Source organism: Hemiscyllium ocellatum, chromosome 17 (genome assembly GCF_020745735.1).
Source record: "Hemiscyllium ocellatum isolate sHemOce1 chromosome 17, sHemOce1.pat.X.cur, whole genome shotgun sequence".
Classification (NCBI taxonomy): domain Eukaryota; kingdom Metazoa; phylum Chordata; class Chondrichthyes; order Orectolobiformes; family Hemiscylliidae; genus Hemiscyllium; species Hemiscyllium ocellatum.
The window spans coordinates 53,397,412-53,419,678 of record NC_083417.1 but is presented as its reverse complement, the minus strand read 5'-3'; the positions used below and the strand labels follow the sequence as shown (position 1 = coordinate 53,419,678).

Sequence of the window (22,267 nt, the reverse complement as noted above, 5' to 3'; positions counted from 1 at the left end):
TGAACTTTATGTAAATCTCAAAACTTTTTTTCAAATGTAAGAACTGAAACCAACATGGTCTTTCTAAAAGATGAGAGACTTAACAAACAATCCAGGTCTTTTCAATATATAATTTCAGTTACATCATAATGTAAACGTTCGCTATAAATTCTGTGTCTTACAATCTTATTCTCCACAACCACCTGATGAAGAAGCAGCGCTCCGAAAGCTACTGCTTCCAAATAAACCTGTTGGACTATAACCTGGTGTTGTGATTTTTTAAAAACCAATTCTCGCAGCATCCAACACTAGACCCACCCCCTTACCCTATCCTTGTAACCCTGAAATTCTCATGGCTAATCCACATGATCTGCGTATCTTTGGACTGTGGAAGGAAACTGGGACACCCAGAGGAAACCCACACAAATGTGGGGAAAAGTGCAAACTCCACACAGTCACCCAAGGATGGAATCGAACAGTGTTTCTGGGGCTATTAGTCACCAGTGCTAACCACTGTCATCATTCCATCCAGAATAATAACTGCTTAATCAATTATCATTGGTTTTGCCATTAACATGTTAATATTTAAAATAGATTGGGTAAATAGTTTTGTTACGTTAAATAAAATCAATAATGCTGGTCAAGTGTTCCTATCCAAAAATCAAAGACCTAAAAACAAATTGAGGGCACTCTCGAAAGCAAATCCAATTGGACCCAAACAGTCCTGTAGAAATCTGAACTTGGAAAATGATTTCACTTCGTCTGAACAGATCTAATAGTAAAACTGTTTTCCAAAGGCCTGAACTCAGCATGCCTACAGATGTGTTTGTGACCTTTTTGGCAAAGATAAAAATTTGCTCTTCAACTCATTTGAGTCTGTTGGAAACAAGCAAAGTTTCTTTTCCCCCCCCCCATTTAGACCTGGAAGGACCTATACATATTTTGGATCTATCCGAAAATCAAAAATATCTTTTATCTGAGAAACAGCTGGTCCTGAGGTTTTCAGGTAAAGGATTCCTTTACAGCAAGTCAAAAAACTGTGATCTTTCTTCACCATGTGAATTGTATCATTGCAGCTACAAGCAAGTTAGTCACATAGTTCTAGCACAGCACTGTGTTGACAAAAGCACTTGAAAGAAAACATACACAACATCAGATGAACGACACTCATTGGAATTCAATACGTGACATTTTCGAAAGACTCATTGAGCAAAGGTGCGCTACAAGAGCTTTAGTTTTAGTCAGCTTGGTAACAACAATCAGATGCCTGAAATGTTCACTCACTATGTGAAATCACAACTAATTGAGGACATCATCTTACCATTGCTTGAGTTCACCCATATTCTGAAGATAGATCAAAAAGGAGACTGGAATAATTTTGCAAAAATGGAGGAAAACACCATTAAATGTAAACTGTTGAGTTCAATGCTGGGGTATATGAACAGCACCAGTGCAGTTCTGAAGTGTTTAAATTTCAAATAGTAATGAAAGAAAAGCTATAAATGCAGTGAAACCGAAAGCATTTTTGTTATGACAAAGAAAGAATTCAACGTGTAATGTGCATACATCACCATGGATATGCTGGTTGTGTCACTGAGGATGCAGGTTTTCATGCGTTGATGAATTTTGTAGAACATGAATGCAATGTGCCTGTGAGACAGACGTCTAGTGATATGTGATGAGAACACTGTGACACCTTTGCGGTAAAATTTAGAATATGCCGTTACTATAGCTTTCCCCACCAATTGCTGGACTGCATTAAGTACAGAAAGCTACATGACTGTTACTTGCTATTATGTTGAGAATTTGGAGCTTTAATCTGCAGTTCTAGAAACTGAAATTATGGCAGAACAACATGCAGCGGAAAATCTGGCTGAAATATTGAATGTGATAGTGAGAAAATGGGACTTTACAGACCACATCTTGGTGTCTATACATGATGACGCAAGCAAAATTATACTAACACATTGCAATATATCACAAGGACATCTGTCATTTGTTTTCCATGCTTTACAGCAAGTCAGAAAACGATGATCTTTCTTCACCATGTGAATTGTACCATTGCAACTACAAGCAAGTTAATCACATAGTTCTAGCACAGCATTGTGTTGACAAAAGCACTTGAAAGAAAACATACACAACATCAGATGAACGACACTCAGTGGAATTCAATACGTGACATTTCAAAAGACTCAATGAGCAAAGGTGAGCTACAAGAGCTTTTAGTTTAAGTCAGCTTGGTAACAGAACAATCGGGTGCCTGAAATGTTCACTCGCTATGTGAAATCGCAACTAATTGAGGACATCATATTACCATTGCTTTCCATTTTAAAATCCACTACAGCTGCAATGAATACTGTACATTCAGTTTAAATTTCAAATACTTTATATAATTTGCATCAGTCTTCTCAAACTCGACTCCAAATTGAAACTCCTTCCAACAGTCGAAAAATGGTTAATTTCCAGGCTGCTGTCTGACACACTCTGAAGTGTTGCATGAAACCAAATGATCCTGTGTCAGACCTGTGCATTTCCTTCTTTGTTAGATCCACATATAAACACATGTGATTTATTTTGTCTGCTATACAAATCACTGCTAAATCAAAGCTTCTGGATGTTACAATGATGGGAGGAATAAAGAACCTTGGATTGTATAGCTGAACTCGATCGACGTATACATTCGTCACCAAAAACAATGCATGAAACTGAAAAAAATTCTATGATGAAGCTTTTAAGTGAATATTACACTGGAAAGAAGAGGAGAATGCGATGGAAAATGAGCTTGAAATTACATCAGCTATCCTTGTCAAATATTGGAAAGAAATGGATATAGGATTGCTCACTGAGTTGGAAGGTTCATTTCCAGACATTTCGTTACCCTACTAGGTAACATCTTCAGTGGGCCTCAGGCAAAGCAATGCTGAAAATTCCTGCTCTCTATTAATGTGTTTGAGTTTCTTTGGGTTGGTGATGTCATTTCCTGTGGTGATGTTATTTCCTGTGGTGAAATTAATTCCTGTTCGTTTTCTCACAGGGTAATAGATGGGATCTACCACATCAGGTTAGACCTCATCTACCACCCCTGAGAAAAGGAACAGGATGTGACTTCACCCCAGGAAATGACATCACCACCAACCCAAAGAAACCCAAACATATAAATAGAAAACAGGAATTTTCAGCATTGCTTCATCTGAGGCCCACTGAAGATGTTACCTAGTAGGGTAACAAAACATCTGGAAATGAACCTTCCAGCTCAGCGAGTAAACCTACATCCAAAACCTCAACCAGAGCTACAACTCTTCTCAAAACTCACTATTGGAAAGAAATCCATGGGAGTGATGGAATATAAATGCACAATGTTTTCCTAAGCTTGTTGAATTGGCAAAGAATTACCTGTGCATTCCAGGATCATCAGTATCTGCAGAACGTATTTTTCAGTGCTGGCTTTACTTTGTCTGCATTTGTATCTACTACACACACCTGTTGCCATTTAAATTGGTAACTGATATGTTTTTAACAGTTTGAAGGTAACTTTTTAAAAACCATATTTAAGTCTGTATTTCAATATTAATTATAAATTTTATTCCCTCACCAGTGGTACTCTGCAGCAGTAAACTGATTTTGTTTTTATCCTTCTTTATTAGTCCTGTTCGATTTGGCAGGCAAACATCTTGGTCTCTTTCTTGCCCTGAGTTGGCTGACATAATGCATGAGGTCAATGTTTTGCAAATTGACTCGTTGCTTCTCATCTTATGTGCCCAAAATTGGGAGTTATAGATAACTGACTTTTTTTTTGACAGGTTGCAAGAGAACCTGTCAGGAGGAGGACAAAACCTATGAGAGCAGGGGAGGGGACTGAGTTATAGGGTGATCATTTCTGCCAGAAAACTGTGATCCCAGACTTTAAGCTTGCAATTCTGCCTGTGGTCCCAACCTCCTTTTCAGAAACCCTGTTCTAGATAATCTTCAATGTGGTCTTGTTTCATGGTGCGATTAACACATTGCACTGCACTGCTATACAGAACTGGATTAAACCTCATCATTCGAAATCCCTGTACCCCATGAAGATAGTTTTAAACCTTTTTAATCACTCGATTTATTTACACTGCAGTACTAATCATAATGCTGTTTGTGCAAAATGTTATGTGAACTATTCATTCCAAAATCATTTTCACCTTTAGTCAATAAAGATTCCAGCTACCATGAGTCCTTACCAGCTTTAATGTGTTTAAGGCACACAGCATATTCAAAACCAACAGTTGGTAATAAGGGAAAACCTTAAGTCAGAAAATGAACTGATGCACCAAACTGAATGATTTTCAATATGACACTTTTAAAGTAATTCCTACAGTTAAGTGGAGGGGCTGTTATTGCGCATATGTCTGAGTGTGAATGTCAGTAACGTGTATATTTTTAAAAATGATTTTTGTACTAAATTTAGATCATCAGTGTTTAATGACCTACACTTAAACCTTTTTCTTGTTCATATGTGACCTAATTTAAGTCAAGAGATTTGGGAAGTGATTTCTGCATCTTAAAGCCTTTGCTCCTAAAGATTTTCTGGATGTTCAGCTTCTGGTGCATGTCACTGACGGACTTGTTTGTTTTTTATTTTACAGCAGAACTGAAGCTTTCTGTAAAGCTGGAGAGGATATTGGCTTGCAATTCCTTATGAAACCTTTTTTCCGATAGAGTGGAAAATGCTCCCAGGGGTCGGTGTGTTTGGGACAGGTACGACTGCACGGGTTTTGGTGCCACTGTTGCGTGCTGAAGGTTTCACCATCGAGGCACTCTGGGGAAGAACAGAGGAAGAGGCCAAGCTGCTGGCAGAGGAAATGAACATTTCATTCTACACGAGTCGGACTGATGATGTTTTGCTCCATCAGGATGTCGATCTTATTTGCATCAATATTCCTCCCCCCCTCACCTGCCAGATTGCTGCTAAAGCATTAGGTACTGTATTGCTTTATTTTGATTACTTTAAGCAAGATCATGTTATGTATAATGCAAAGATGAGATTTTTTTTAAAGTTTCTGAATATTGAGAATTTTGTGTATACTAATTGTAGTGTATGGGTTTCATTTAACTAGTGAATTGAAAAGGTTAAATGAACAAAAGCTCCCCATTGATTCACCTATTCTGTTTAGAAATTGGCAGAAAGTGGATATTTCTTGTACCACATTCTAGCAGTGTTGCTGGTGAGTGTATCTTGGTAAACAAATTTGTTCTTTATCCAAACTCCAAGGGAGCACGTATGGTCTGCACATCTTAACAATCTTGCATAAAAGCTAAATTCCACCTGCCATTTTATGGCATTGGTTTGAGTTCTATTATACTGTTAATTCCAAGTTTGTATGTTTCAGATGATTCTGATACATTAAAGGTGTGATGATATTTATGATGAGCATTAACTTTATTATTCATTGCAGCATTATACACGCAACCATATGCTGTAAAATTCATAGGTTTTTGTTATTCACTGATAAATGCAACTGCACCAGGCCAAGTAAGTATTTTGTTTAAATATTTATGTATGTTTCTAATCAGCTTTTAGATCTTGGTGTAAATTTCACTTAACAGTAAAATGCCTATTTGGACACAGTCATTGCAAGTTTTTCAATTATTCTGCTAGGAGGTAATGTCAGTATTTTCACAGTGAAAGCAGCAAAGAAAGTCAAGCAGTAAAGTTTTTGTGTGGAAAGCAACACTTGTAAAGACACCAGAATCTAGTGAGCTGACCAACTGGTAAAGAATAACTGTAGGGCGGCACGGTGGCACAGTGGTTAGCACTGTTGCCTCACAGCGCCTGAGACCCGGGTTCAATTCCCGACTCAGGCGACTGACTGTGTGGAGTTTGCACGTTCTCCCCGTGTCTGCGTGGGTTTCCTCTGGGTGCTCCGGTTTCCTCCCACAGTCCAAAGATGTGCGGGTCAGGTGAATTGGCCATGCTAAATTGCCTGTAGTGTTAGGTAAGGTGTAAATGTAAGGGTATGGGTGGGTTGCGCTTCGGCGGGTCGGTGTGGACTTGTTGGGCCGAAGGGCCTGTTTCCACACTGTAAGTAATCTAATCTAATCTTAAAAAAAAACATTGACACTGAATCTGGTAAATGGATAATGTTTATATCTTTTAGTCAAATGTACATGTAGGCAATCAACTATCTGAACCAGTGGAAACCCAAATGGAAAACTTCTGTAAGATGAGGACTGCTCATCCATTTGAAATTACAGTTTGTATGCAACTGATTAAGATACGTTGAAAGGCATGAGTTTCCTCGCATTGTTCAGTTTTCCTGCATAAAGGGATCTTAGGAAGCCTGATCTTTCACTGATGCAAAATAATATATACCTGCCTCCTGATAGCTTCAGTTGATTTTATATGAATTTCTGACTGGAAATAAATGATTCCAGGCTATTTTCTGGATGTTCAGCTTCTGGTGCATGTCATTGACAACATTATGATAAATTGCCACCTAGATGAGATACCAAAGAGCTATCAATATCTATGCAACTATCTCCAGTATGAATGACTGACTGATTTTGAAGAAATGGAAATTGGGCAAAGCGAAAGAGAGAAACAGTTATTTTCTCTTTTTCCCACCATTAGTACAGGTGGTTTCTGATATATGAATGTCCAACTTACGAACTCTTGTATTTATGAACGAGATCCTATACAGTGGTGTATAAATATTAGTTTTAAAGATATGACCTGTGAATATTTACTTGTACATAGGAATGGCGTTTTCATATTGTATTGCATTCTAATTTGCATACAAATTGACATTAGACAAATAGAGGAAGTTGTTGTTTAATGTGATTATTCTACTTATGAAAATTTACCTTATTTGGATTGTTTGAGTTATGCAATCCTCTGCACTTCAGAAATAAACTTTGTATTCAATAACTTTCTAAGCAATATCCTCTAAGGATAAGTAATTTCTTTCCTCAAATGGGAGGCTAAAACATTTCTGTAGACTTAGGCTCTTAAAGAAAATACTGGTAAAAATGTTGGGATGGCTGTCTCTGCTAAATTGAAGGCATGTTATTGCAAAATATCAGTACTTCATTGATTTCCCACGCAAAGATTAATCATGTTTCTTTGGCAACAAGTTACATTAAGTTTATTACTAAATTGAGGAAACAGCCAGACAGGAAGCTGGAGTGGCAGGGCATATCCTGAACATAAATGAACTGTGATATTGTGGAGACATAATGTTATCTTTGTATGTGCTGGAGCAATAAAACACACTGGAATTGTAGATATTTTTAAGTCTGATTTAAGCTAAGTATATAGATGCCTCCAGTAAATCAATAGATAGTTTTGTAATTTAGATAATTTTTATATTATCCCCTTCTAATGCTGTTAATGATTTAAATCTATAAATGTCTTTTAAGAGGAGTGTTCAACTGCAGTGATGTGGATGCTTCGGACAGGGTGCATAAAAGGTTTGTCTGCTATGAGGGATTTTAGCTGTGAAGAAAGGTTGGATAGACTTGGGTTTGTTTTCACTGGAATGCAGGAGGGGCGATGTTATAGAATGGAAAGTATGAGGCTTTTTCCCAGGGTGGAGGGGTCAATTACTCGGCGACACAGATTCAAGGTGAGGGGGCTGGGGTGCTTAAAAAAGATGTGCGAGGCCAGCTTTTCACACAGTAGTGAATGCCTGGAATGTGCTGCCAGAGGAGGTGGTGGAAGCAGACACAATAGCAGCATTCAAGAAGCACCTGCACAAATACATGAATAGGAATGGAACAGAGGGATACAGGTCCTGGAAGTGAAGACCATTTTAGCATAGAAGGGCAAAATATGTCAGCACAGGTCTGGAGGATCAAAGAGCCTATTTCTCTGCTGTTTTGTTCTCTTTCTTATTTCACATTTTGAAGTTATCAAGAATAGACCAGAATTTGCTGACAAAATAATGGTGGAAGTGAAAGTGCTTGTTAATATTTAATGTGCAAATGCTTTTTAAAAATTTGTTCATCAGACGTGGAAGCTGTCGAAGGAGTGTTGGTGAGTAGTTACTGTGCATCTCATGGAAGATGCATTCTACTGCCATTATACTTTGGTGAAGGAAGTAAATGTTGAAGGTAGTGATGAGGTGCCAGTCAAGCACTTTTGCTCTTGGTAGTGTCAGGCTGCTTGAGTGTTGCTGGAGCAAGTAAAGATCTTCACTCTTGACTTGGGTTTTGCAGAAAGTGGGCAGTCACTGAGGAGACAGGAGGTGAGTTATTCACTACAGAATTTCTAGCCTCTGACCTGCTGTTGTAGCCATGGTACTCTGTATCTTCTGCAATAGCTTCAGTGTTAAATAGGGGGTCCAAGATCTGCTGCTTCATTTTTAACAAAATCAGCATCTTTCTATTTGCCTCACCATTGAAACCCATTTACAGCATGAAATTACTCTGTTTGCACTATAGTCACAAAATAACCTTACACAAGGAAATTGTTTTCCCCATTTAAGCCTAAGTATCTTGTAAAAATGGGACAAATATTAATTATTGTCAAACAACTGATCAGGCTCCAAAATTAACAGTTACAAAGGGGGAATCTCATTTCCAGTTTTGCATGTTGGAGATTTTTAAAATTTGAATGTGTTTAAAAAAGCATTCCTTTTGTCCTCTTTCCTCTCTCAATGCCCTTGCATTTCACTTTCTGTACCAGATTTTGCAGTTAATTCATCCACTCCATTTCACACACTCTTCTAAGTCCATATGCAAATAGTTTCACAGAGATTCAGTCTGATTGTTGAAGGAGATGTGTAATAATGTTTCCTTTCTAACTAGGATCCCAGGTGCATGGTTTCCCTTGCTATATTATCAGCTCATATCTTCAACTTTATGCATTGATTAAATGGTTATGTCTAACTAATGCCAGAAGCTCTTTGTTGCCCTACATTGTCAAAGATTGTAGACAATCCTTTGCTTTCGCTTCTACAGAAACATTTATTTAATCTCTGTATTTTGTCCACCTGTAGTTTCCCCTTTGTTTTCCCCAATGTGACAGTTCAGCCAATCAGATTTGACTTGCTAATCTACAGACACCCTTTTTCTCCTATAGTGTAAATTATTGTAACTGTTTGAAATTAGGATTTCTTGTGTTTGTCCTGGAGAGTTCAAGACTAAAATCTTCACCAACATGTTGCTGTAAAGGGAGACATGTGTCTTACGTATAACCTCTCTTAACAGCAATTAATTTGAACAGCCTAGAATATGTCCACAAGCTGAAGTGTTTGTACATGTTTTTAATGAAACTATGAAATATCTTCTGACCCCACGGTTCATAAAGGCAGCAGGGTAGAAACGCAGGATTGAGTTGAGCTCTATGTTCATGCCATCAGACCCAATCTCACTGACTGGCAGGCAGGAAAGGAAATATTGTTAATGGTGTAAAATGCCTATGTTGATCATTCTATGTTTCATACGTGTATATCTTTTTAAATGCAAAACATTTTTCATTGTAACTATAGTAGGGTTGAACAGCAAATACTTTAAACCTTCAGAACATTTAATATTTGAGAAATGAAAATTTAAGAACTCGTGATCATGTTAAGCCTTGGATCTGCAGTTGTAATTTCTCATGTCAGCTGTAATCTTACAGCAATAGGTGAACCGCGCTTGCTACAAATTGTTTATTGAAATGAAATAAGACATTGGAGGGCGATGATACTGTCAACCATATCAGGAACGATGTGGAGGGAAAGATTATCATCGTCACAGTCACATGGGATATGAAATTATGAGGGGCATGGATAAGGTTAATAGGCAAAGTCTTTTCCCTGGGGTCGGGGAGTCCCGAACTAGAGGGCATAGATTTAGGGTCAGAGGGGAAAGATATAAAAGAGACCTATGGGGCAACTTTTTCACACAGAGGGTGGTACGTGTATGGAATGAGCTGCCAGAGGAAGTAGTGGAGGCTGGTACAATTACAACATTTAAGAGGCATTTGGATGGGTATATGAATAGGAAGGGTTTGGAGGGATATGGGCCAGGTGCTGGCAGAAGGGATTAGATTGGGTTGGGATATTTGATCGGCATGAACGGGTTGGACCGAAAGGTGTATTTCCATGCTGTATATCTCTATGACTCTAAGAAGTTCTAGCAAAAGTTTAGAAACTGACTCAAAGTGACAGTACTTTCAAATACAGTGGAGACAATTGTGGACATTGGAGAAGGGAAAATGCTTTTCAAAGATGTAATTTCAGCGGTTGCTTTATTGAGATGACAGAAACTTAAAGGAGAAAAGGATAGTATCTGAAAAAAGCTATTTACAACATAGGCTAACATGAGGGCCAAGGTGGGAAGTTTGTGATAAGCAGTTCAGTGGGAATAGAATTGAGGATTTTTAAAAACTAATTTTAAACTAAAACTTTTAGTTTTATGCACTAATCAAAACAGAGCAAAAACCATTTGTGAAATCCTCTCCATAAAGCTTCCTGCCTCACATTTTTCCAATGAGACATTCCTTAAAACCCATCTGGATATAGGTTTGCTCACTGAGGTGGAAGGTTCATTTTTAGATGTTTTGTCACCACACTAAGTAACATCTCCAATGAGCCTCCGGATGAAGCACTGCTGGTGTTTCCTGCTTATTGTTTATATATTTGGGTTTCCTTGGGTTGGTGATGTCATTTCCTGTTCTTTTTCTCAAAGGGTGATAGATGGGGTCCAAGTCAATGTGTTTGTTGACAGAGTACCGGTTGGAATGCCATGCTTCTAGGAAATTTCGTGTGTGTCTCTGTTTGGCTTGTCCTCGGATGGATGTGTTGTCCCAGTCGAAGTGATGTCCTTACTTATCTGTATGTACGAATACTAGTAAGAGAGGATCATGTCGTTTTGTGGCTAGTTGATGCTCATGTATCCTGGTGACTGGTTTTTTTGCCTGTTGGTCCAATGTAGTGTTTGTTACAGTTCTTGCACGGTATTTTGTAAATGACATTAGTTTCGCTTGTTGTCTGTATTGGGTCTTCCAAGTTCATTAGCTGCTTTTTTAGTGTGTTGGTGGGTTTGTGGGCTACCATGATGTCAAGGGGTCTGAGTAATCTGGCAGTCATTTCTGAGATGTCTTTGATGTAGGGTAGAGTGGCTAGGGTTTCTGGATGTGTTTTATCTGCTTAATCACAACATTGACATCAAACCAACAGATAAAGGAGGAGCCATTGTCATTCAGAATAGAACAGATTACTGCAAGGAAGTGTACCGACAACTGAACAACCAGGAACACTACAGGCAACTACCAGCTGATCCGATCAAAGAATATGCCTGTGAATTAAACGCATTGACCAGAACTTTGGATCCAGCCCTTCAGAGTTCCCTATGCGCCCTCATCCCACGTACTTCTCGTGTAGGCGACTTTTACTGCCTTCCAAAGGTACAGAAAGCCAACACACCAGGACGTTCCATCGTTTCAGGCAATGGGACCCTATGTGAGAATCACTCCGGCTGTGTTGAAGGCATCTTGAAACCTATTGTACAGGAGATCCCCAGCTTTTATCACGACACTACAGATTTCTTACAGAAACTCAGCACCCACAGACCAGTTGAACCGGGAACATTCCTCATCACAATGGACGTTTCCGCACTCTACACCAGCATCCCCCGCAATGATGGCATTGCGACAACAGCCTTAGTACTCAACACCAACAGCTGCCAATCTCCAAACACCATCCTACAACTCATCTGCTTTATCTTCGGTCACAACGTCTTCACCTTTGACAACCAGTTCTTCATCCAGACACACGGAACAGCCATGGGGACCAAATTTGCACCCCAATATGCCAACATTTTTAAGCACAGGTTCGAACAAGACTTCTTCTCTATGCAGGATCTCCAACCAATGTTATACACCAGATACACTGACAATATTTTCTTCCTCTGGAACCATGGCGAGGAGTCACTGATAAAACTACACAGTAACATCAACAAGTTTCATCCCACCATCAAACTCACCATGGACCACTCTCAATTATCTGTCTCATTCTTGGACATACGCATCTCCATCAAGGATGGACACTTCAGCACCACACTCTACGGAGCAGAATGAAAACAAAGGGGTCCAGATGGGATAATAATCTGAAGTTGAATTCAATGTTGAGACCGGCAGGCTATAACGTGCCTAGTCGGAAGATGAGATGCTGTTCCTCCAGTTCGCGTTGAGCTTCACTGGAACATTGCAGCAGGCCAAGGACAGACGTGGGCATGGGAGCAGGATTGTGTGTTGAAGTGGCAAGCCACGGGAAGGTCCAGGACCTAATTGCATACAGACCGAAGGTGCTGAGCAAAGCGATCACCCATTCGGCGTTTTGTCTCTCCGATATAGAGGAGACCACATTGGGAACAACGAATGCAATAGACCAAATTGAAAGAGGTACAAGTGATACGCTGCTTAATCTGAAATGAGTGGGGGCCTTGGATGGTGAGCATGGAAGAAGTAAAGGGATAGGTGTTGCACCTTTTGCGATTGCATGGGAAGGTACCGTGTGTGATGGGAGAGGTGTTAGGTGTGATGGAGGAGTGGACTAGGTTGTCCCAGAGGGAACGATCTCTGCGGAATGCAGACAGGGGGAGGGAAGGGAAGATGTGTTTAGTGGTGTCGTCATGTTGGAGTTGGCGAAAATGGCGGAGGATTATTCTTTGCATGTGAAGGCTGGTGGGGTGAAAGGTGAGAACAAGAGGGACCCTATCCTTGTTCTGGGAGGGGAGGGAGGGGGTGAGGGTCGTGGCACGGGAAATGGACTGCATGCTGTCGAGAGCCCTGTCAACAACTGTAGATGGGAAGCCACGGTTGGAGAAGAAGGAGCACATATTAAGAGCACCACTTTGGAAAGTGGCCTCATCGGAACAAATGTGACTGAGGCGAAGGAGCTGAGAGAAAGGGATAGAGTCCTTACAGGACGTAGGGCGAGAAGAGCTGTAGTCCAGATAGCTGTGGGAGTCAGTGGATATTAGTGGATAGACTATTGCCGGAAATGGAGACAAAGGTCAAGGAAAGGAAGGCAAGTGTTGGAGATGGACCAGGTGAAGGTGATGGAGGGGTGGAAACTGGAAGCGAAGTTCATGAATTTTTCCAGGTCAGGATGAGTGCATGAAGCTGCACTGAAATAGTCATCGATGTACTGATAACGCAATTGTGGGAGGGGACCTGGGTGTGCCTGGAACAAGAAATGTTCCACATACCCCATGAAAAGACAGGCATAGCTAGGACCCATGCAGGTACCCATTGCTACACCTTTGATTTGGAGAAAATGGGATGAGTTGAAGGAGAAGTTGTTAAGAGAGAGAACAAATTCAGTCAGGCGGACGAGAGTGATGTTGGATAGAGTTTGTTCAGGCCTCTTTTCGAGAAAGAAGCAAAGAGCTTTCAAGCTGTCTTGGTGTGGGATGGAGGTGTAAAGTGATTGCACGTCCATGGTGAATAGAAGGTGCCTGCGAATTGAAAACTGTCAATGTGTCGCAGGGCATCCGAGGAATCCCGGATGTAAATGGGGAGGGAGTGAACCAGAGGAATAAGGATGGAGTCAAGATAGAAGGAAATAATTTCAGTGGGGCAGGAGCATGCTGATACAATGGGCCTACCGGGACACCCTTCTTGTAGATTTTGGGGAGTAGGTAGAAACAGACTGTCCGGGGTTGGGAGACTGAGGTTGGAAGCTGTGGGGGAGTAGGCATCCGGAGGAAATGAGGTCAGTCACAGTGTTGGAGACAATGGCTTGATGCTCAGTGGTGTGGTCATGCTCCAGGGGGAGGTAGGAGGAGGAATCTGAGAGTTGGCGCTCAGCCTGTACGAGGTAGCGGTCAGTATGCCAGAGGACAACAGCACCCCCTTTGTCAGCAGGTTTGATGACAAGGTTGGGGTTGGACCTAAGGGAGCGAAGGACAGAAAGTTCGGATGGAGAGAGGTTGGAATGGGTAAGAGGGGCAGAGAAATTAAGGCGGCCAATGTCCCGTCGACAATTGTCAATGAAACGATTGAGGGCAGGAAATTGTCCTAGCGGGAGTGTCTAATTAGAGGTGGAATGTTGGAGGGATGTGAAAGGATATGTGGAGCAGGGGGAAGACTCTTGCCCAAAGAAGTGAGCATGAAGGCGGAGGTGACGGAAGAAGAGCTCAGCATCATGTCGAGCCCAGAATTCATTGAGGTAGGGACATAAGGGTACAAAGCTGAGTCCTTTGCTGAGAACAGCACGCTCAGCCTCAGAGAGGGGAAGGTCAGAGGATATGGTGAACACACAGCAAGGGCTGGGGCTGGTAGAGATGGGGTTCGCGGGATTGGGACTGTTGGAAGGTGGAGGGTGGGCAGGGGTGTGGATAAGAAGTTGAAGTTTGCATTCCTTAACATCGGCAAGAAACAGGAAAAGTTTGGAGTTAAGGCGTTGAATAATACGAAGGATGAAATGAAACTGTGGACCAGGACAGCTTTGAAAGAGAGTAAGTCTGTGCTCCTGGAGAGAGGTGTTGAGTGCTTTCATGTGGTGGCGCATGGCCCTGAGTGTGGCTTTTAGGTCTGCAGCGAGAACAGCAGTTGGAAAAATGTTGTATATCATGCAAGTACCTGCAATCCTGGATGCTGCATGCAGGGTGGAATTTGAGTTGAAATCCACGTGGACTAAGTCGGAGGTGAAGACACTCACTGAGGAAGGAAATATGGCCATGGAAGCGAGTCTAAGTAAATTCCTTGTCTAGCACTGGGAGAGTAAAAGAATGCAGTGAAGGTGGACAGGGGAAGAGAGACAAATGAAAATCCTGTCGGAGAGAAGAGCAGTACTTCTTCAGGGTAGGCATTCCTGGAAGAGAGGTGGCAGTGGGTTAAACACTGGATATTTCTCATGGCATTTTGAAGTTAAAGCACTAGCTCGAAGGTAGAAGACAGCAGGTGGTGGTGGAGAATTGCTTGTCAGACTGGAGGCCTATGACCAGTGGTGTGCTACAAGGATCAGCGCTGGGTCCTCTACTTTTCATCATTTTTATAAATGATTTGGATGGGAGCATAGAGGGTATAGTTAGTAAGCTTAACATGACACCAAAATTGGAGATGTAGAGGACAGTGAAGAAGGTTATCTCCGAATACAATGGGATCTTGACCAGATGGGCCAGTGGGCTGAGGACTGGCAGAGACTGCATTTAATTTAGAATAAATGCGAGGTGCTGCATTTTGGAAAAGCAAATCAGAGCAGGCCTTATTTACTTACTGGTAAGGCCCGAGGGAGTGTTCCTGAACAAAGAGACCTTAGAGTTCAGGTTCATAGTTCCTTGAAATAGAGTAGGAGATAGATAGGATAGCACAGAAGGCGTTTGGTATGCTCTCCTTTTATTGGTCAGAGCATTGAATAGAGGGCATAGATTTAGGGTGAGAGGGAAAAGATAAAATGGACCAAAGGGGCAACTTTTTCACACCGAAGATGATGCATTTATGAAATGAGCTGTCAGAGGAAGTGTGGAGGCTGGTACAATTGCAGCACTTAAAAGGCATCTGGATGGGTATATGAAGGAGAAGGGTTTAAAAGGGTCTATTTCCATGCTGTACATCTCTGACTCTAAAATGCCAATTCTGTTTTTTTTTGTTGTTACATTACTGAACCAGATCAATTCTGAAATGTACAATGCATGTTGGTGTGCTGAGTTCAAAACCATAGTCAAGTAAATACAGAACATGACAATCTATTTAATCTGGTGATCACTGAACATTAGTGAAAAGCTACCCCAAAGACTGCTACAATGCTAAAATTATAAATTATAAATATTTTGGGAAGGAAATGAAATACTAAACTGTTGCAAATTAACAAAATAAACTCTAGGAATACATCATTTAATAAAGTAGGTAAATAGTATACCATTATACTTACTGATCTTGCATCTTCCAAAACTGAAAGTGAACATCATTTTAACCTGATCGGTACATATTTAACTTCCAGGTATGAGTGAGCAGCTGCTGCTCATGTTTGACTACACCATCCTCCTCCAGTGAATTTTTCATTTCATTTCAAAGGTTGTTTTTTTTATTGAGCTTGGTTTACAGGGAAATGATGAGTGAGAACAGCTACTGGGAGTTTATTACTTCTGCACACAGGAGAGGGGAAAGAGATTAATCTGCTTTCTCATTGTAACATAGACGTTTCAGTTAATTTGGCCACATATAAGACTGTAGCCACTTGTCCAGAAATTAATCAAGTAGTTGCAGTTGTGAGTCCTTCTAAGTGCACAGCAACAGGTCAATTGAAATACGAATCAAAGCATTGTCTCTAAGCCAAACTACCCTGCATGCTCAGACAGATGTACTGTCTATCATGTGCACACACACACATACCTGAGATGTCTAACATGCTTCTCCAATGTTTCAATACTGTAGATACAACACTGAATGAATTCCAGCAACCTGTTTCTAAAACTGCAACATTATCTTTGCGATTCCTTTGGTTTAAAATGGTACCTTTTTGGGGTTTTTTTGGTCCACAGTCCAAGAAAACAAAAGTATTCTTAATACTTTGGATTATCCAAATTCCCAAAGGAAATGTTCAGTAAGTCTTAACAAGCGCAGCACTCCAATCTAGAGTTAAGTGAAGTAGTCCAATCGATTCAAAGCGTTGGAAGTTCCAGAATGCTGCTATATCAAAACTGGGCTTCTATCAGGAAGTGGTGACGTTCGCACAGATAATAGTACAACCCAAATATCATCAAGAAATATCAAAGGTAGACATAGAAATTTCTATAGCGGGGTATGTCAGAGTCAATAGGGTTCAAGCATATGTAAAGCAATATTTTCACTTGCCACATATGCACAAAGATATGCTGCAGTCTTAAAACATGCCAGAAGTATCAGGTTGTGCTAAAAGTGCAACAGGCAACCAAACTAGCATCTCTAATTCCCATACCAGTTTTTGAGGAACCATTTTGCAGGATACTGGGTGGATTGTGAGAGAATATAAAAGTGGTTCATCAGTGTATTCTTATTATCATGAATATTACCACTTCGATTTCAAGAGGTCATGACCTTGAGAATAATCATGCTAAGTTAGTAAGAGAGGTTAACCCAATTACGGGTTTCTCTATGTAGATTGCCAATGGAGATCCAATTGGATCACAGTCCTAGTTTCACATATAAACCTTTTTTATAAACTTATATAGTCTTCCTGTAACATAGTTAAAAGTCTTCAGAACATCACCCACAGACACGAGGGATTTCTGAAAGGTACTATCAAACAATAATTGGGATATACTGTCATGATTAACATCATGATTGAAAAAAAATGGGAATTTGCTTGCCACATGTGATTCACTTATTGAGGTTTCTAGTTTTAGTCCTTTTGAATTAGTTTACAGCCATGAAGTAAGAGGACCTCTGACCCTAGTCAAGGAAATGTTTTAGGACTGAAGTCCATCCGTGTTAGACCTAAGTATCATTGTTCTGAGAATATTTCACGGGAGCCTGCAAAGTAGATCAGGTACACCTTAGATCATCACAAATAACCATGAAACAATGAGCTGACGAGCATATCAAATCCCCAACATTTTGATGAGGAGATGACGTGTTAATATTACTGCCATGACAAGGTGAATTGTACAAGCATTGTTCAGTGGTCCATACATCATAGATTTTTAAAAAGGTTATCTAATTTATGCACCAGATTTCTGGAAGAAGAATTAATTGTGTTATCAATATATTGATGCATCATCATCGGGAAGAGTCTGTGGCAGGGGTGGGGGACAAAAGTGGGTGTCCAACATTAGCCATACATGACCTGGACCTAGCAGAATCCTCTCCTACAAAACCGTGCCCACTCAGTTCCTCTATAACACGATGGTTCTGTTCTTGCGCAATCCTGCGTTAAAGAAAAATTGCACTTTGGAAACAGTGCTTAAAGTATTGGCACTGTAATCGCATTATAGCCAACGTGTTTTAAAATTTGCGTTGATGAAACACATGTTATTACAGAATGACCTGTATCCTTATTCCTTAGATATACAGAAGCAGTTCAGGTGAAAGCAGAAATCTAACACGTTGGAAAATTGCCAAAATGAACTCAATCAAATCAGTAGAATTCCTAACATGTTCGTACTTAAACCATGGCTCAATCTAATCCTGCGTCAACTACAGAAATGTCAATGAATTAACAAATGCAGACTCTCACCTACTTCCTTGTTTGGAATATTGTATTAATAAGGTTGGCAGTCCCAGATTTCTTAGCAAAATAGACTTGTTAAAAGGATACTGAGTTAAAAATCACACAACACCAGGTTATAGTCCAACAGGTTTAATTGGAAGCACTAGCTTTCGGAGCACCACTCCTCCATCAGATGGTTGTGGAGGACACAATTGTAAGACATAGAATTTATAGCAAAAGTTTACAGTGTGATGTAACTGAAATTATACATTAAAAATGCCTTGATTGTTTGTTGAGTCTCTCGTCCATTGGAATGACCATGATAGTTTCACTTCTTTCATATGTAAATCACAAAACATTTTTAAAAAGCTTCATTCTCAGGTTAACTATAACAATTGGTGTCAGCCAGATAAGATGTTGAAGGTGTTCCCTGTCTGTGCCATAATGTTTAGACTGATTCTAATCTAAAAAGTGAGTTAAGAGTCTTAAATAGATTCATGCAGCTTTTGAGCAAAGTACAATGTAACTCTGCAAGTACAAATTCACCGCACAAAAGTGTGTCTAAGTCTGTGAGAGGATGCATGTATGTGTGTGTGTAAAAGTGTGTGTGTCTATAGGAGTGTGCATGTTTCTGGGGTGGGGGGGTTGTGAGTGTCTGTGGGAGAAAGTGTGTGTGTGTGTAAAATGTTTACGTCTGTGAGAGGATGCATTTGGGAGTGTGTATGTCTGTAGGAGTATGTGGGAGTGTCTGTGTGCTTGTCTGTATATACATGTGTGTGTAGTGCAATGGTGGTCACTTGTAGTGTGACACGAACCCAAGGTCCTGGTTGAAGCCCTCCCTATGGGTATGGAACTTAGCTATCAGCCTCTGCTTGGGCAATTTTCGCTGCTGCCTGTCCTAAAGTCTGTCTTGGAAGATGGTCACCCGAAGGTCCGAGGTCAAATGTCCTGGACCGCTGAAGTGTTCCCCAACGGAGGGAACACTCTTGTCTGTTGATTGTTGTGCGGTGGCCATTGCCGTAGCCTTTGCTCGGTTTCACTGATGTACCATGCCTCAGGGCATCGGGGTATCCTATCTCATATGCTGCAGTCAAGGATGTGAATTTGTACTTGCAGAGGTACATTGTACTTTGCTCAAAAACTGCATGAATCCATGTTAGACTCTGTTAACTCACTTTTTAGATTAGAATCAATCTAAACATTATGGCACAGACAGGGAACACAGGGGGCTAACACCTACAATATCTTATCTGGCTGACGCCAATTATTACAGTTAACATGAGAGTGTAACCTTTAAGAAAAGTTTTGTGATTTACATATGAAAGAAGTGAAACTATAATGGTCATTCCAATAGATGGGAGACTCAACAAACAATCAAGGTATTTTTGAATGTATAATTTCAGTTGGATCACACTGTAATTTTTGCTATAAATTCTGTGTCTTACAATTGTGTTCTCCACAACCACCTGGTGAAGGAGTGGAATTCCGAAAGGTAATGCTTCCAATTAAACCTGTTGGACTATAACCTGGTGTTGTGTGACTTTTAACTTCTACACCCCAGTCCAACACTGGCATCTCCAAATCATAAAAGGATACTAGTTGCTTTTACATCCCAGAGATAAAGAGACATCAGCCTTTGTGACACCAGACCATCTCCTCTAACACCAAATGATAGCATTCAGGCTAAAAGAAAATGCGGCTGCAACTTTCCAGACACTTGTGAATCAAGCAGTGGCCAGTTTTCTAATTTGTGTAGTTTGCATTGATGATGGTGCGGATGTGGGAGGACCACTTGGAACAATTGGAAGCTTTGTTTAGGAAATTACAGTTGGTTGATTTGTTGATAAATCTCACCAAAGTGAATTTGCAGAGACACAAATAACCTACTTACGGCATATTATAGCGTCGGTTAAGTGCTTCCAAGAAAAGCAAAAGTACAGCATTAGCCGAGCTTCCTGCCTCTAAAACTAAATAGGAAATGATAGGCCCAAAAATCTCAGTGTTGATTTAGTCACAAACTTGTACCAAAATATCATCAGGATAGCTTCTTCACTGATGGATTTGCTCCAACAAAAGTCAAGGTAGCGTGCTTAGGCCAGGCATCTTTTGAGAAGTTGAAAGCTATTTTGATCAATGAACCAGTGTTGGTTGTACCAAAATTAAACCCTTCAAGGTAGCAGTTGATGCTAGACACCTGGGAGCAAAAACAGTTCTATTACAAGAAGATGGGATGGGCATAGAGAAACCCATAGCATCCAGCCTTGCAGAGTTTTTACCACCATTCTCCCCCCACCCCCAACCAACCTCCGATTTTCTGAGGATGAGTGATCGGACCTCAGTAAAGGTCTAATCTACATCCCACTATGCTTACAGGTCAACTAATTCCACACCCATTGCAGCATTGAATTTTTCTTTTACCGCCTCTGCCTCCGGGCTTAATTTTTCCATCAGGACTCCCACCCACCCTCCAAGGACCCCATCTCCCGCCTCCAACATACTGTATCCACTTGGACACCCTGTGCTGGTCTGTTATTTGCCCTCGACTTCTTCATCTCTAACTGTCACTGTGACATTGATTTCCTCAACCTGTCCACCCCTCTCACCCTCGCAATGCGCAGCCCTCCACTCCAACCCCAAGCTCACATCAAACTGGGGGGAGTGAATGCAGTGGTAGTTTGGCGCAATGATCTCTCCAGAGTTGAAGCTAGCCACCAACTCACACATGCCCCCTCAACCATGACCTCACCTCCCATCACCAAACCATCATCTTCCAGACCATCCACGACCTCATCACCTCAAGGGATTTCCCATCCAGAGTCTCCAACCTCATAGTCCCAGAACCCCAAACTGCCAGGTTACACCTCTTAACCAAAGTCCACAAACTTGACTGCCCTGGTCAACTCATCATCTCCACCTGCTCCACTGAACTTTCTCCTCATGTCTTGACACTGTCCTTGGTCCAGGAATTCCCCCCTCTCCCAATACATTTGGGATACCATCCACACCCTCCACTACCTCCATGATGCCTCACTATCATCATGGACAACCAAATATGGACAAGTTTTCTGTACTGAATAAGTATTAATATTTATTACAAGTAATTAGACTATAGCTACAGATAAACTGATATAAACCATTTGCATCAACATAACTATTTAAAATTTTACTCCTGTCATTAGTTCCCCCTTTATTGCACACAGGCAAACAAATTAAGAAAGTAGATTATTGGCAAAGTGGAAAGTCAGGGCAGCAGTCTTTGCTTCCTGGTTTTGATCTTCAGATGATCATTCTTTGGCTGACTAGATCCCTTATTATTCCGACGTCTTTCTCCGAATGTTTCCACAGCTTTTTAAGTACAGAGTAACTGATTCACTTTGAAAATGTCTCTAACTATCAATTCAAAATCACAAATCATAACAACTACTGCCAGAAAAAAAATCGCTGGTTTTCTTCAAGTTTAAGCGAAACTCAAATGCAGAGATTAGGTAGCTATGGATGGGGAGCACATTTCTTTTTCTTGCTCTCTGTCTCTGTAACTTCCAGCTCCAAGCTGCTCAGCCAACTGAAAACCAATCATATGGTTGTTGGCAAGTAAAAGGTCACTGCAATTGGTCTGTGGACTAATAACAGTTGTCAATCAACTCCTTGGTGCCATTGAGCTATATCAGTGCACAAAGCTCTTGGCTCCAGGTTGTCTGCAATCTGAAATTAAATTATTGCGTATTCAAACAGTTGTTTACAATGCCTGTCGAAATATCAGATCACTTGCAGCCACTCGTTTACACACTTTTTAAAAAACCAAAAGTAAAAATTACACTGTTCTTGAAACCTCCTATGAAATCATAGTTTCACATGAAGCCACCCAACTCCCCCTCACCATCATTTCTCTCAATTGTTCACTATTACTAAATTATTAGGTTGCTTATCCCACATAGAGTGCTCTATAAGCAGAAATTTATTCCAGATATTGGAATGAATGAACTTGTTTGCTTTGGTACTTATTTTAAAAACCATTGCCTAACTGTCAATTCCATTGGTCTACCTGGCAACAGTCTTAAGATTAAACCAGTCTCTGCAAGCTTGGTTTCACGTTTGCAAAAATGAGTTTCTGATCTCATTCATATCATCTCTAAAGACCACTTTTTCCCACCTCTGTGACATGTTTTCTGCAGCTGAAACGCTCATCCATGTCTTAG

The 22,267-nt window shown here is 40.7% G+C and overlaps 1 protein-coding gene across 3 annotated transcripts in view; it reads left to right on the top strand.

Annotated features, from left to right (window-relative positions):
* The window catches only part of LOC132823744 (glucose-fructose oxidoreductase domain-containing protein 2-like), a 46,031-nt gene that overhangs the window by 8,867 nt on the left and 14,897 nt on the right, over nucleotides 1–22,267 (top strand). Inside the window, exons 1-2 of one of the 3 annotated variants that reach the window (XM_060837744.1) lie at nucleotides 2,033–2,184; nucleotides 4,599–4,932. In XM_060837744.1, coding sequence (XP_060693727.1) covers nucleotides 4,680–4,932 — 253 coding nt within the window. In that variant the 5' untranslated portion in view covers nucleotides 2,033–2,184; nucleotides 4,599–4,679. Of the gene's footprint in view, nucleotides 1–2,032; nucleotides 2,185–4,598; nucleotides 4,933–12,310; nucleotides 12,341–22,267 lie in introns of those variants that run through there. The other 2 variants (XM_060837743.1, XM_060837745.1) reach the window with 2 other exon arrangements.